The 15,740-nt window shown below is 42.3% G+C and overlaps 1 protein-coding gene across 1 annotated transcript in view; it reads right to left on the bottom strand.

Annotated features, from left to right (window-relative positions):
• The window catches only part of LOC113406570 (cytosolic carboxypeptidase 6-like), a 1,366,737-nt gene extending 1,351,311 nt beyond the window's left edge, over window positions 1-15,426 (bottom strand). The window contains exons 1-2 of the mRNA XM_029911596.1: window positions 15,285-15,426; window positions 976-1,098 (exon numbers count right to left, since the gene is read on the bottom strand). Coding sequence (XP_029767456.1) covers window positions 976-1,098; window positions 15,285-15,426 — 265 coding nt within the window. The remainder of the gene's footprint in view (window positions 1-975; window positions 1,099-15,284) is intronic.
• Window positions 15,427-15,740: the final 314 nt, after the last annotated feature.

Here is a 15,740-nt window from a genome sequence, read left to right as displayed (position 1 = left end):
TGAATAGTTCAGGATTAGGCCATTAGAGCCTTTAATAAGACTTACATTTAAAGAAATTCAGTCAGGTGAAATGGGGTCAAAACTTTTCAGTTATAAAACCTAAGATCAGATAAATAAATATCCCCTGTAAATTATGCAACCCAAACTTTGCAATATGTACTTGTGCATGTGAACCTGAAAGTGAAATTGACAAGACATCTTTAAAATCACACTGCTTTTTAAATTAATCTAAAAGTGTTTCATTCCAAATCATTTGAAAGAATACAAGTCAAATATGTAGGAAGGTTGTGGAATCTTCAGCACTGGAGATTTTTAAGAGCAGATTAGACAAACACCTGTCAGGGATGGTTCAGATCAGGGATCGGCAAACTTTGGCACGCAGTCCGTCAGGGTAAGCACCCTGGCGGGCCGGGCCGGTTTGTTTACCTGCTGCGTCCGCAGGTTCGGCCGATCGCAGCTCCCACTGGCCGCGGTTCGCCGCACCAGGCCAATGGGGGCTGCGGGAAGCGACGGCCAGCAGATCCCTGGCGCCAAAGGTTGCCGATCCCTGGTTCAGATAATACTTAGCCCTGCCATGAGTGCAGGGGACTGGACTAGATGACCTCTCGAGGTCCCTTCCAGTCTTACAATTCTATGATTCTATGTACTTCCATGCTGCAACAGAGATTTCAGCAAAATCATGCTCACCTTGGGCCTGACGCAAAGGTCACTGAAGACAATGAGAAAATTTTCATTGACTTTTGTGGACTTTGAATGAGGTCTCTTATTTACATTAATAGTCCCATTGACTTCATTGAACAATCCCACTGAAGTCAATGGGACTATTCACATTAGTAAATTAAGTTGTATTTGGAACAAATCTCTTTCTCAAATTTAAGATAGAATTTATTTTTTCTGCAAAGATGCAGAGTAATATTATAAATATTTGTACACTGTCAGTTCAGTAACATATACAGTAACATTGAGGGAGCTTACCACTTTCAAAACAGGCATCAAATATAAGATGTCCTTTTTTAGGCTGTCCATAGTAACCAGCTGGGAGAACGGCATATTTGCTTACATTCCCTGCTATGATATCATCACTTCCTAGGTCACTACCTGTTACAATAAAAAAAGAAAATAAATATACGTGTATTAAACAGAAAACAAAACTATTTAAAAAGACTGAGGGATTTTTTTCCCCCAATGCTTTTGTATTTTCATTAATTGTGCATGTGCATTCATATACATGCACTTTCTTTTTAAAACATATTCCACCAAAATACTTGTTATCTTGATTATGTCATTTATTAAAGTTTCAAATATTAACAGGCCCCACCAAAGAGTACATGTAAATTCCCCCTTTAATAAAATGGCCCAAAGAAGTCAACTCTCCTTAATAAACCAGAATTTCAAACAATACTGTATACTCTAACCAATGCCATTGCAGAGTGTTGCTGTGAGTGCTGTGGCACATCAGTCCCCTCTGATGTTTGGTAGTATATTAGGTTTCCTGCACACTTGGGTGCAAGCACTGTAGACACTTCAAGCACTAGGCTCTTGAGGCTCGGGCTTTTGGTAGGTTCACAAAAACTCTCTCACACTTTAAATAAGCCAGATGATTTATTTACTAGAGCTATTAAATCAGGGCCAGCTCCAAGCACCAGCTTGGCAAGCAGGTGCTTGGGGCAGCCACTCCGGAGAGGGGCGGCAGGTCCAGCTACCCTGTTTCCCCGAAAATAAGACAGTGTCTTATATTAATTTTTGCTCCCAAAGATGCGCTAGGTCTTATTTTCAGGGGAGGTCTTATTTTTCCTGGAGCTTCGGGGCCTTATATTCCGGGGTGGCCTTATTATCAGGGAGGTCTTATTTTCGGGGGGATGCCTTATATTACAGCGAGAGGCAAAACTGGAAGTAGGTCTTATTTTCGGGGGAGGTCTTACTTTCGGGGAAAGACAGTATTCGGCGGCAATTCGGCGGACGGTCCCTCACTCCCGCTCGAAGCGAAGGACCTTCCGCCGAATTGCTGCTGCAGATCGCGATCGCGGCTTTTTTTTTTTTTGGCTGCTTGGGGCAGCCAAAACCCTGGAGCCGGGCTGGCCCTGTATTACATACAGTGCAAATCCCCAACAAACAATTTCTTTAAGTTACAACACAAAATGAGGTAAACACAACCAACAGCCTCTAAGGGCAGTCCTGTACAAGGATATGAAGGTGGGGCTCCTTAGGCTTAGTGCCAGAGATACTCACTCCAGGCCACCCTTCTCTTAGAGGCAATCATACAGTGGCTTGCAGATGTCTTAGCCTGAGTTAAATCTTTTGTCCAGAACCTGTGTCTGGTTCAGGCCTATCCCTACACTGACCCTACCCTCCACCAGCCGTTTGCAGAACATTCACAGATATCCATGCTATAATGCAGTGTCTAATTTCCTTATGGTCCCCTCTGACAACACTGCCCTTTCCAACGTTGTTGTGATTATGGAGACCTTCACTGGGTGGAGGTTGCATTGGTAGCACAATGTCCAGTAAAATGCCTGCAGGTTCATTACAATATGTGTGATACAGCAGGCTAAATTTTACTCTCAATTACAATGTTGCCAACTCTTATGATTTTATTGCAAATCTCATGATATTCAACTTTTTCTTAAAGCCCCAGATCCTGGATTCATGTGATTAGGTGAGAATCTCATGACCCATGATTTTTAAGGCAATCTCATAATTTTTTTTTTAGGCCTGACTCATGATTTTTGAATTCTCAAAGTTGGCACTATGCGGTTATCTCAGTACAACCCGACTGATTGCAATGGGGATGCTACAAATTTTATTGAGAGCTGATTTTGGCCCAATATATTCTTTGCAGAAAAATACATGAATGCAACATTAATATCCAAAATGAACATATTTTAGATAATTATTTTTTTCCAAGGGAGCATAACTAAATCACATTGGTGTTAAATTTACACGTGTAATCCCACACACATTAAATTAGTACATTCACATTTACAACCAGTATGAGTTGAAAAGTATGTAAGATATATCTGAAATCTGCCTATTGGAGGTAGAGACCCAGGGTACTAGCTCTGGGATCCAGGAAGAGGAGAATGCTGAGGTCCAGACAGCTATGGGTCAAACAGTCCTGGATTGCTGATTAACTGAAGGTCCTGGATAATAGGGTCCGTAGGTCTAACCTGCAAGTCATTGGAAGGCCAAAGGGAACTGAAGCCCCATGCATGACACCCCTCCTTATTTCGAGAGTTCTCTGGACCCTTCCTGAGAGAGATTAAGCTCCCATACTCAGCCTTCCTAATGGTGACAGACTGAAACTCATAATAGTAAAATTGATGCAATACCAGGACAGAAAATCAATCCTGTGCAAAGCCTGTAAGGGATGCAAAGGGTCCTTCCAGGGCGTTGATATCTCTTTTTACCCTGATGTCTGCTTGGAAACACAGAACAAGTGGCAGTGTTTGCTCAAATTAGAAATATACTTTGCAGTAAAAATATTAAATCTGCCTCCTGATACCTTGCCAGACTGAAAGTATAGGATGGCTTCAAGCCTTAGACATATAATGATCCAGATAGACCAGCTTGATCGCCAGTGGATTTTGAAATGTTGGAGAATGCATACCAAGTTTGACACCTTCTGTTGCACATACAACTGAATATTCTTCAAATATGTGTAACCCCTTTGGGGTTTAGAGAGCATGGCCCCTTTAAATCTTTTTCCTAATGGGGGGAAGCAGTGAGAGAAAAGAGGGAAACTCAAAGGTGTAGTGCTGGAGCTCCAGAGAGAAGGGCTGCAGCAAGCAGGACCTCGCAAAGTAAAGCAGCAGAAAACCTGCCTGAAGCCTGGGAAGGACAGGGCAGCCAATCGGGGACACCCCAGGACAGGAGCCAAGAGGAGCACTGTGCCAGGGAGAAATTGCCCCAGAAGAACTGGCTAAAGCTGGACCCAGTATCACTGCTGCCCAGAGCTGCATGGGGCTGTGAGTACTGGGGCTTGTGACTATGCATTGGAAATAAGAAGGGAGGCTGCTAGCTAGTTAAGTGGGGAGGTGGTCGCTCTGTGTGGCTTTGCAGAGAGCGGCAGACAGGGCCGCCGAGAGCGGGTTCGGGCCCCGGTGAAAAAAAAATTTCGGGACCCCCAGCAAGGGCGGAGCGGCTAAACAGGGCTGACGAGAGGGAGAGAAGCTGGGCCCCGGGCCCCCTTCTGGACCGCCGGGCCCCGGTAATTTGTACCAGCTTCTCCCCCCCCCCTCTCCCCCCGCCGGTCCTGGCAGCAGAAGAGGGCACCGGAGGGGTTTGTTGGGAAAAGTTTACTGGCACCGAAGACGACCAAAAGTACCCAAGACTCACCACTGGCCCGGAACTTTGCTCAGGACTCCTGAACTCTGTGCGCAGACACATTGCTCAGTGTCTGCCCTTTCAGACTGTGCTACCACTGTGCCTATGGGGCCTTGGTTTGGATGCAACCCTGTTTTACTGCTCCCCCTATATTTCCCCTTGTTGCTTTTCTCCTCTCATCCCTCTGTAAATAAATATTTCCCTTTCTTATATCCATTGTACTTTTCAGATGGGTGGGTGGGTGTGTTCACTCTGGGGGGGTTGAAACAGGTGCCCCTGGGGTGGAAGGAATTTTTCCTGCTGCATTCCTGCGCGCGTCTTCACTTGGCCAGAGCTGCCTGCAGAGCAGACTACATCTTGGCCATGAAGGCGCTAAAGTTACATATGCTTCTGTATGGGTATCAGTATATTATGGGCACCTTATTCAAGCAACTATTTTCAATGGTTCTTCTTTATTAACCATGGTTAACATCAGCTGTTATCTGCATCAACGTGATGAGGAAAAACTACTGCTTGTGACAGTAACTGGGAAAGGCACCAGAGAATAATTTACTATAATTGGTTGTTTTCTAAGCTTCTGTACTGAGTTTCTGGTTATAACTAAATATTCCTCAATGTAGCATATCTGCACAAGTTATGGCATTCTACCCTGACACAAGTGTATCGGCTTGGCTTTGGAAGTAAAACCATTGACAACCTATCAAGGGCCAAAAGCTTCTCTCTTTCCTTTCTTCCCCCCCTCCTCGCCCCCCAAAACGGCAGTACAGAAACTGTAGCTATTTTCCCTTGTAATCAGTTTGTCACCTCTCTTATCAGGAAATTTACCCTCCTTTAGGAAGAAAGTGCTTTTTCATTTTGTTTATGGGTATGGGACTGATGTTACATATCCTTTCTTACATTGTTCCCGTTGCCTTGATGAACACTCCAAACTCTTATTATTGTGTATTGGGGGAGTCAGTTGCCAAAGCTCTTAAGGCAGTCCAACTCCCTGAGTACATTTGTTTTTTGTTTTTTGCACTGAACTACATATACTTCATCTGTAGTTAAGTTTTTGACATACCAGCTATATTAAAGGTCTGGTTAAGAAATGTATTGATGATATTGTGAAATCCTCTTTGTTCCCATATAGACAGGAGTTTTTTTCCTAAATCTTGTTTATATAGATCAGGGGTCGGCAACCTGCGGCACGCATGCCAAAGACGGCACGCGAGATGATTTTTAATGGCACGCTGCTGCCTGCCGGGGTCCTGGCCGCCGGCCCCACTCAGCCCACTGCCGGGCTGGAGTTCCCTTCATCCAGGCCAGCAGTGAGCGTGGCTGGCAGCCGGGACCCCCGCAGGCAGCAGCGTGCCATTAAAAATCCTGCCCGACCCGACCCGCTCTTCTCCACCCCCCGCCCACCACTCTCTCCTGCGGGGGCAGAAGTTTGGTCCTGCCGGCTCCCCCCTCCTTCGCCTCTTCCCTGAGCGTGCTGTGTTCCTGCCCCGCCTCCTCTCCCTCCCTGCCGCTGAACAGCTGATGGCCCTTGCGAGGGGGAGGGGGAGAAGTGGAGCAGCGCGCTCGCTGCTCCAGGGAGGAGGTGGGGCCGTGGCCGTGGGGAAGGGGGTGGAATCAGGGCATATCCCCTCCAGCCCCCTGCCTTGAGCCCAGCCCACACCCCCCCCCCTCCCCCCCCCCCCCCCCCCCCCCCCGCCCCCAGCCCTCTGCCCTGACTCCTGCACACCCCACACTCTCAGCCCTGACTCCTGCACCCCCCACACGTACCCAGCCACCCCACACCCTATACCCTGACTCCTGCACCCCCTCACACACCTCCAGCCTCCGTCCTGACTCTTGCACCCCCCACATCCCCACCCCCACCCTGAGCACCAAACGGGAGCTCCCGCACCTCCACACACACATTCCCACCTGCACCCCTCACACCAAATGGGAGCTGCCCAGGTAAGCGCTCCACACCCAAACCTCCTGCCCCAACCCTGAGCCCCCTCCCTCATTCTAGCTCCTGGCCAGACCCTGCAGCCCAACCTGCTCCTTCACCCCCAGCCCTGTACTCAGTGCACCCCCACCCTCAGCTCAGTGCAGAGAGAGATGAAGAGAATGGGCTAGAACCAGGGAGAAGGTAGGTACCCACTCTGTGTGGGCAGGGCTGGGACCCCAGACCGGCAGCGGGCTGAGCGGGGCCGGCAGCCGGGACCCCGGCTAGCAGGAGCCAGCGGACAGAACCCCAGGCTGGCAGCGGGCCCGCTACCGGTCTAGGGTCCCGGCCACCGGCCCCACTCAGCCCGCTGCCGGTCTGGGGTTCTGGCTGCCGGCCCCTTGCCAGCCGGGGTCCCGGCCACAGTCCCCGCTCAGCCCGTTGCCGGCCTAGGTGAACAGAACCCCCGGCCAGCAGTGGGCTGAGCGGGCCGGTGGCGTAAGATCAGCATTTTAATTTAATTTTAAATGAAGCTTCTTAAACATTTTGAAAACCTTGTTTACGTTACATACAACAATAGTTCGGTTATATAATATATAGACTTATAGAGAGAGAGAGAGACCTTCTAAAAAACGTAAAAATGTATTAGTGGCACGTGAAACCTTAAATTAAAGTGAATAAATGAAGACTCGGCACACCACATCTGACAAAACCTGGTTCATCAGCTTCCCCTCTCCTCTACTTTATTCTGATCTGTTATTTATTTCCCCATCTTCTTTCTCTCTCTTTTGTTTCTTTTCTTACTTCCTTAAATATTGCATCATTATTCAAAAAAGAAAAAACCTTTTGTATTTTGTATAAAGTGTTATATTATATCACAGTAATAAAACTAATTTTAAACAGCATATAAAATTATACAAAATACTATAAGTAGACTTAACAATGGCTGCTGTGAGAACTGTAACTGAATTTTCTGACTTTTGTGCATTTTAATGCTTAGCCATAACATATTATTACCAGAGGTTTTTGCATTTGATTTCCTTAGTTTTGTCTTTAAAAAACAAAAAGGAAAAACTGAATATTAAAATAAACACATAAATATGAAGGACGCATGATTGTTCTATACTCTTTCATAAAAAATCAGAGTGGGGAGGGATTCTCTTTATACTTATATTTCTATAAACAGGTTTTTTTGTTAAGGACTTTTTTGATGTAATTCAATACTTGTGCACCCAGTTAAATTACTCTCTCTGAAACATGTTGAAGCATGTAAGATGTTTGTTCCCAAACACAGTGGCAGGAGAATACAGTGGTATTTTTAATTTTAAGAATTTAGGGCAAAAGAAAACAAGGCAATGTTTATCTTATTTTCTAATGAAAGAAATAAATGGTATCTAAACTTTATAATTATCTATTCACTCTTCTGACATTGGTGCCTCTTTTTTTAGTACTGTTTAGATAACAAATCTTTAACAGAAAAACTATTTTTACATCAGAGAAAACTAAAATAAATAAGAATATATTTAAATGAAGAAGGCACATGATGAAATAATGTGATGATAATATCTTATATCACTCTGATAAATAGGCCTGTTGAGGCTTCCAGAAATAGACTTTTGGTGTGCACTGATTTTTTGACATTTAAATGGGTTATGGGGATGATAAATGTGACATAAAGCTCAGTTTGTTTTATTTTTATATTGAAAACTATTTCACACAAATGTTACAAGCAATTCATATTGGCCCTGAATGATGAAAACAGCTTATTAATTAAAATTGACCTTTACATACAAAAATGTATTCCACCTCTTGAGCCAAAACACCTTAGCTGATGTTACAAATTATAGCAATATATTAGTGACACCACAGTTAAAGGGTCTGTCAGGCTTTCCATTATAAGCCCATATTTTCAGGGTTTATAAATCCTATATAATATATAGAGAGAGATCCACGCTAACACATGGCATATAAGTTCCTAGCTAGGAAAGAAATTTTATTCTCTTTGAGGGATATTAAGGGAGCAGAGGGAAAAAAATAGAACTTAAATCTATTTTTCCATTACCATCACTCAAAAAACAAAGATTAATGTTTCTAAATGAAATGTTGCATACTATTATTTCTTAACAGAATTTATTTGTATTTACAATTTTTAAAGGGTATTTTTTTAGAATTAATTACTGCTGATTTATTCAAATGGAAGGTATACATTTTTTTCTTCTCCTGAAAGAGGGAAGGAAGCAAGGTGTGCTTTGATGAAGTTCAGTCAGAAGGAGGAAAAGGACAAAAAATATCCCTTGCTCCTTTTACTGGACTCTACAGCTTCTAACATCTTCACTGGAATGTTGATCACTGGAGAAGAAAAATGGTTTAAAATTATCATTAAGACAGTGCAAAATATGTAACCTAAAACTTGTTTATCTGAAAACTTCGTAACTTCATTTTAGGAATATCAAAGATACCATGTGATGTAACAGTTACTATAGTAGCAATGCTTTTTTTTTAAATGAAAAACAGATTAAACAACTGCATAAAACATGTGTAAATTCTAAGTTCATCCATTACTAATGACCTGATGATGCTATAACTTGCTTACTCTCTTTTGTAAAAATTATTTTGGTTTAGGAATATATTCACTCAAAGTGGAAAAATACACTCCATGAGTATATATCATAGTACGTCGTGTTTAGTTTCATTGTAATAGTTGCATCTGTTCTCATTTGCAGAGAGTACTGATACAAATGCTATATTCTGCCTGCATTAAAACTGTCAGAGATACTAATCAGCAAACAACGTTTCTGTATATTTGCCAGTTTGTAAAGTTGACTTTTGACATGTTTTTCATAGCAGGTGAATATCTACATAAACGCTAACTAACAGCTACTTCTTTCAACCTTGAGAGATACCGTAGCTATCAACCAAACAAAAAGTATGCTGAATTTAATAGTTCTAGTTCTTTGATAGGTAATTAATAAAGTGTTTACTTTAAATGCATAATACTGCATGTTTTATATAGTACACCTCTACCCCGATATAACGCTGTCCTCAGGAGCCAAAAAATCTTACCGCGTTATAGGTGAAACCGCGTTATATCGAACTTGCTTTGATCCACCGGAGTGCGCAGCCCCGCCCCCCCCGGAGCACTGCTTTACCGCATTATATCCGAATTCATGTTATATCGGGTCACATTATATCAGGGTAGAGGTGTATATATGAAATTGACAGAGTTACTGCAGAGTTACACTGAAAAAACATCAGCTAGATCTGGCTCAAGGACTAGCAATAGTTCTGCTGAAAAAGTAAAATGTGATTGGCCATGCAGGGATTTGTGATTATTCAGTACATGTCCTCCCATGTATGGAGATGTTATTTTCCCAAAAAGTACCTACATTTTATTACAACTTCTTTAAATGAAATACAATTCAAAGAGCAAATCATCATAAGTACACTGCACTTCTCAAGTGGCTAAAGTCATTTTGGCTTTGCCATTACAATACACCTAGGAAATGCAGATATTCAGATTTCATTGCACACTTTGTTTATACTATTGTTTAAGATATATGCATATCACTGCACTACCATGTGTTGAATCACACAATTAGCCTATCCACAAGCAAGCATGTTATGTCATTCAAATGGTTTTGATCCTTTAAGAATTATGTAATTCAACAGATAACTTGAATATGCAAGAATACTACTATTGTTTTTATAGTTCAGTATATATAAAAACTTTTGACCAAATAATGTTATGACTAATTGAGTCATTTTATAAAAATGTTAAATGAGACTTCCTTCATTGCATCAAGATAACTGCAAATAAAACACTTAGTATATTTAAATGACAACTAGTGTGATGAATTTGGTCCCTGGATTCTTCTATTCACATTTCTGGGACTGACTTTGTGTGTGGCCTTTAACAACTTAGTAAAGCCCACATTTTCAGAAGTGGTCACTAATTTTGTGTGCCTCTATTTTAGGAGGTAGTTGAGAAATGCCCAGCCATACTGTACTGGGAAATAAAATGTAAAACCAGAGAAGTTTCCATTGCTGGTAGTTATTCATTAAAAGTAACAAAACCAAAAGAGTGTGGTATGTTTGACCCACTGTGATTGTGCTCCCTCCACTATCTCTGCCAGCTAGCAGGCCTGTCCTACTGAAGTAGGTTGGTGGGTTTCCCAGACTCATGTGTGCATTTTATAGTGTGGAAACTCTTACAAGGGTGGGCCATGAGAGGCAGGCGCTGGAGGGACGACAGGTTGGAAACCCTGACAAAATTAGTACAGGCTCTGCCATGGGTCTGCAACTGTAGGAAGGAGGCCATTTTATTTAAGGCAGCATTTGTTGTTGCCTTCTTTGGCACTTTTAGAATGAGTGAGCTGGTGTCTATGGCAGCTGCAGACGTGTCCCAGCATGCGTTAAATGTAACAGCCGTACAACTATCTGCAGGAGCAGCGTCCTTGCACTTGAGATACTGGAAAACAGACCAGAAGGGAAAGGGTGGTGTTGAAGGGGTATCCAGGTAGACGCTTGTGCCCCGTAAAGGCAATAAGAGCCTTGCTAAAAATCTAGGGCCTCCAGGCAGGACTGCTGCTCATACATGGTGATGGCAGCTGCCTGACAAAGTACCAGTTCATCAGAATATTGAGAAAAACCTTGGGCTATGCGGTCTTGACCTCAAAACATTTGCTACTCATTCTTTCAGGATCAGGGCGGTGACGTCAGTGACTCCAGGGCGGGTTGGCCTATAGCCGGTGCAGGCAATAAGGTGCTGGAAATCAAGGTGTTACAGGACTTACGTCTGCACCAAAGAAAAGATGGCAGGGAAGAAAAAAAAAATGTAACTAACCAATGTGCTTGTTTGGTTTCAGGAGCTATATGGAGCATATGCAATATCTGGATTTGCAGGCACTCTAAAGGATACTGAGTCCTCAAGAGGGCAGCCAGGACAGCAGCTGGATCTCAGTAGGGCATCAGGGATGAACCGGTTTGAATCAAGTGGTTCGGCAGAAGAGACATGCACTGGGAGCAGCTCATGCCACTTCTGCACTCGTTGACAAGCAATGCACACCCACCTCATGTCCTGGTTATTCACCTCGGGAAGAATGAGCTCAGGGGCTGTACAGGAGTTAACTTAAGAGTTAACTTAATGTTAGCTTTATTAGATAATCATGGCCGGAGGTGAGGCTAGGATGGTCAGAAAGGCTCACAAAGCAGGTCTGGTGGGGAGCTACAGATCCAGCCTGTGTTGTCAAGGGTAGAAAGAAAGTGAATAGAGAGATCACCAAGATATTCCTGGACATAGGGGATTCAGTGATACAGCATAGGGACACCCATTACAATCAGCTGGAAGTTTTCAGACATGATGGCGTATATTTGTCAGATGAAGGGGCTGACATATGGCTACTGGCTGTGAGGGAATGAATTGGATAGGAATTGTGTGATACGAGGCAATGTGGGTCGGTTGGGACGAAGCGACCAAGCTAGTTGCTGGCACCCCCTGTAGATGGTTTCCAGTGTGGTTAAGAGAATAAAATGAATGGTTCCCAAACATAAAAGACTTGGGATTTTGGTCATGGGCCTTAGGCTCATGTGATAGGGTGAGGCTTTGTGGACTCTGCAGGCCTAGGTCAGAATTTGTGGCCCTCGCGGGCTGAGGTTCCCATTCTGCTGCACCTTCTGTGCCCCTTGTGGGGGGGGGGGAGAGGAAGGGTGATGAGAGTGGTCATCAAAGAGAATGTAGAAGAAACAAAAAGGAGCTAGGCTTACATGAGCCTGCTTGAAAGGCCGAGACTTATTTCCAACCTACTAGCCCTCATCTATCCTTGTCCCAATCGATACCAAATATTGGGTAAGATATTTGACAGCCTTGGCTGAGTCAAGCGGGGGAAAAATAGAAAGACTGGGATCATCGGCATACTGAAAATACAATATTCCATGCCTCCTTACTAGCTCTCCTAATAGCTCCATATACACATTGAACAAGAAAGACAAGTGGACCGCTGCAGAGCCCACCTAAGACAACCTTGGGACAGAAAAGCAAACTTCCTTAAACTACTCTCTGGGACCTTCTGAAGGGCAATCAGTCTACTCCTACTAGGGTTTTCAGCTAAGTCAACAACAAATCAATGGAACTAAAAGCAGCTAATAGATCATATCATATCAGCATGGACACTTGATTTTTATCCATTGTCTGTTGCCAAGAGGAGATCAGTAGATAGGCTGAATAGTCTGGTGGAATGGGAATCAAGAGACTTTGGTTTGATTTCTGGCTCAGCCACAGACTTCCTATGTGTCTTGGGCAAATTACTTAATCTACTCTGTGCCTAAATTCCTCATCTGGAAAATGAGAGTAATAACTACCTACCTCACATGGTATTGTGAGATTAAAGTCCATTAGTGACTATGAGGTGTTCTCTGTAATGAGTCATGTAACCAACTAAATAGATAGATCATTTGCCAGATGTTGGTTCTATACCACACACACATTTGCCAGTGTTGGTTCTATACCACACACAAGACAGTACCCAACTTGACAATGATCAAGGAGATCTGAAACTTCTAAGTATTGTGCACGATTTTTTGCCATAGTCTTCTTTATCTGATATACAAATGGAAGATTAGATATTGCATAATAGTTAGTCAGATTATCAGTGTCAAGAGTTAGTTTCTTAAGCAACAGCTGCATGCACAGCAGCTTTCTTAAGAGCCACTGGCATCCTATGTCTTACCTAATAGCAGCACTGAATCTCCACGAGCAACTGACCCAATTTTTCCCCACTGGCTATGACTGTGTAGTTTCCCTAACAGCCTAGCAATTCCTTCACTTTATTATCTGAAAAAAGTAGGTCTTGTGGTGACGACTGATGCAAAGAAATCATGCATAGTGTCTTTAATGTTCTTAGCCATCTTATATCCCAGGTAGTCTGGTGGACCCACTCATTCTCTTGTTGCTCTCCTGTTTCTGATGTACTCAAATGATTCTTTGAATGTCAACGGCTACTTGCTCTTCAAATTCCCATCTTGGATGTTTACCTGCCCCTTTCTATAGCCACATGGTCAGGATTTTGATTTTCTATTTTGTTTCTTGAACCTTAACCATACTGTGGTTTTTTTTTATTTATATTTTCCTTGCCTTCCTACTTCATTTTTGTTTAGGGGCATGCATGCCTTCCAAGATTCAATTACAGTATGCTTAACTAGACTTCATGCTGTGTCTGAAATTTTTAATTTTCTCACTTTTGAGTTTGGAGTCTTTTTGACTAGTTTCTTCATTTAAAAAAAATCATTTCTGAAGTTTAGCACTACTTTTGGAATGATTCCCTCAGCATGGATGTTGAAATTAATTACACTATTAATTATGGTTCAATTTTAGCTAATTCTTGAAGCATTCCTGTGAGTTACTTAAGACTAAGCTGAGAATAGCTTCTCTACTTCTGTTCTCTAGAATTGCCTGTTCCACAAAGCAATAATTAGAAGGTGTAAAGAAATTGCTTCTCTATGCATTGTCCCCCTTTGATACTTGACCAGTTTACATGTATATAGCTGACATCACCCTTTATTATTTAATCAATGCTTTATAAGAGCATATTGCTCCATATCATAAGACTGATTTTTTTTTTAATTTTTACCCACAAATATCTCAAAGGATTGCAGAACAGAAGAGCTAAACAACAAATAACTGTTTGAGATTTTGATATGTTCCAAGAAAATAAAATCTTAGCAAAGTGATTTAGTATATATTATTAACACTTTTGCATTAACACTGCAATAACAGATTGAACTATAGAAAATACTTCTTACTAACAGGAAACAGATTCAGCAATATCTTAACTAAGCAAGTGGCCAAGTTGAAGTTATAGTATTTCCGGGGTTTGAGACACAAGTGAAATGTTATTACTGTACAGAAAACAAATCAAACTAACATCAATGTAGAGATGCACGAAGGAAAAGTACTGAGAGATCTACAGTTCAAATGACTGTAAAACATTATTACTGACTACAAGTAAAAACGGTAACATGTTAGGTATCTCAAATATAGATTTAAAATTTAATTTCATAAAATGGTAATGTTATGTTATCAGTTATTGCAAGTAAAAATATATGGAGTATTTAATAATAGTTAAACTATTTAATTAATAATAAAAGTTAGACTACATTTAATAAGTAAGACCTCCTCCTTCAAATCCCTTTTCCCAAAATCTGCCACAATATCTAAAAGAAATTAGCCAATTTATGATGCCAGGGTGAAGGAGCAGATAGGGACAGCTGATACAATACTTGATTTATAATAATATTTTGTTAAAAATTAATGAAAAAAATTAAAATACACATCGTTTGTATATATAAAAATGTATTTGACTGTATCCCCCCTCCTTTCACATTTAGATACCACTTGTTTTTGAATAGGGCCCAATCATGCAAATACATATGCATATGAGTAACTTTAGTCATGTGAGTATTCCCACTGAACTTAATGGGACTACTCACATGCTTAAAGTTATAAGCAGTGTTGTTATAGCCATGTTGGTCCCAGGATATTAGAGACAAGATAGGTGAGATAATATCTTTTATTGGACCAACTTCTGTTGGTGACAGAGACAAGCTTTCAAGCTTACACAGAGCTCTTCTTCAGATCTGGGGCAAGATCTACACTACAGAATTATGTCATAGAATCACAGAAGTGTAGAACTGGAAGGGAACTCAAGAGGTCTTCTAGTCCAGTCCCCTGCATGATGACCTAAATTACATCAGCATACAGCCGGCACAGTAATTAAATTGCTTTTGCGTGTCCATACTATGCCCCTTGTGTCGGCGGCGCTTGCATCGATAGAGAAAGCAGTGCACTGTGGGTAGCTCTCCCACTGTGCAACTCACCATTATCTAGCACAGGGTGTTTGGAAAGATTCTGCAGTGCCTCATGGGACCAAACAAGCTGTGCAGGGATGACTGGGAATATGATTTCAACGTCCCATAATGCAGTGTTCTTCATCCCATAATTTCATCTGCATTCCATAATGTTTCGTGCCTATTTTAAAAAATCCCCACAAACCCATGCGTTCCTCTTTGGTGTCTACCATCTGTGTCAGAAGCATGAATCCTGCACAGCTGTGCACTACTGTGATGAGCATTGCAAGCATCAGCGCCTGGTCCTGCCATATTTGCAGAGCTGCCAGAGGAGCTGCAGAGAACATGGCGATTCCTTGGAAGTGGGATTGCTGTGGGCCATAGAAAGAAACAATTCAAAGTTGTTGGCAGCATTTACAGAGCAGCTGCAGATGGCAGAGCGCCAGTTCTGGGCCCAAGAAACAAGCATTGACTTGACTGGTAGGACTGCATCATAAAGACAGGTTCAGGAAAGATTTCCGTCAGGTCGTAGTCCCCAAGAAGCATGGGTTGTAATTGTTTAATAATATCCCATCTGGGTTCCACTGTCAGGTGGTAGGTAACAAATAAGGGTGTGTAGTCAGAGGGGGTTTTATTTCTGTATTGAAGCAAGTTCTTGCGG

This window comes from Terrapene carolina, unplaced genomic scaffold (genome assembly GCF_002925995.2).
Source record: "Terrapene carolina triunguis isolate 2854851 unplaced genomic scaffold, T_m_triunguis-2.0 Scaffold105, whole genome shotgun sequence".
NCBI classification, from domain to species: Eukaryota; Metazoa; Chordata; order Testudines; family Emydidae; genus Terrapene; species Terrapene triunguis.
This window is presented reverse-complemented; position numbering and strand designations above follow the sequence as displayed.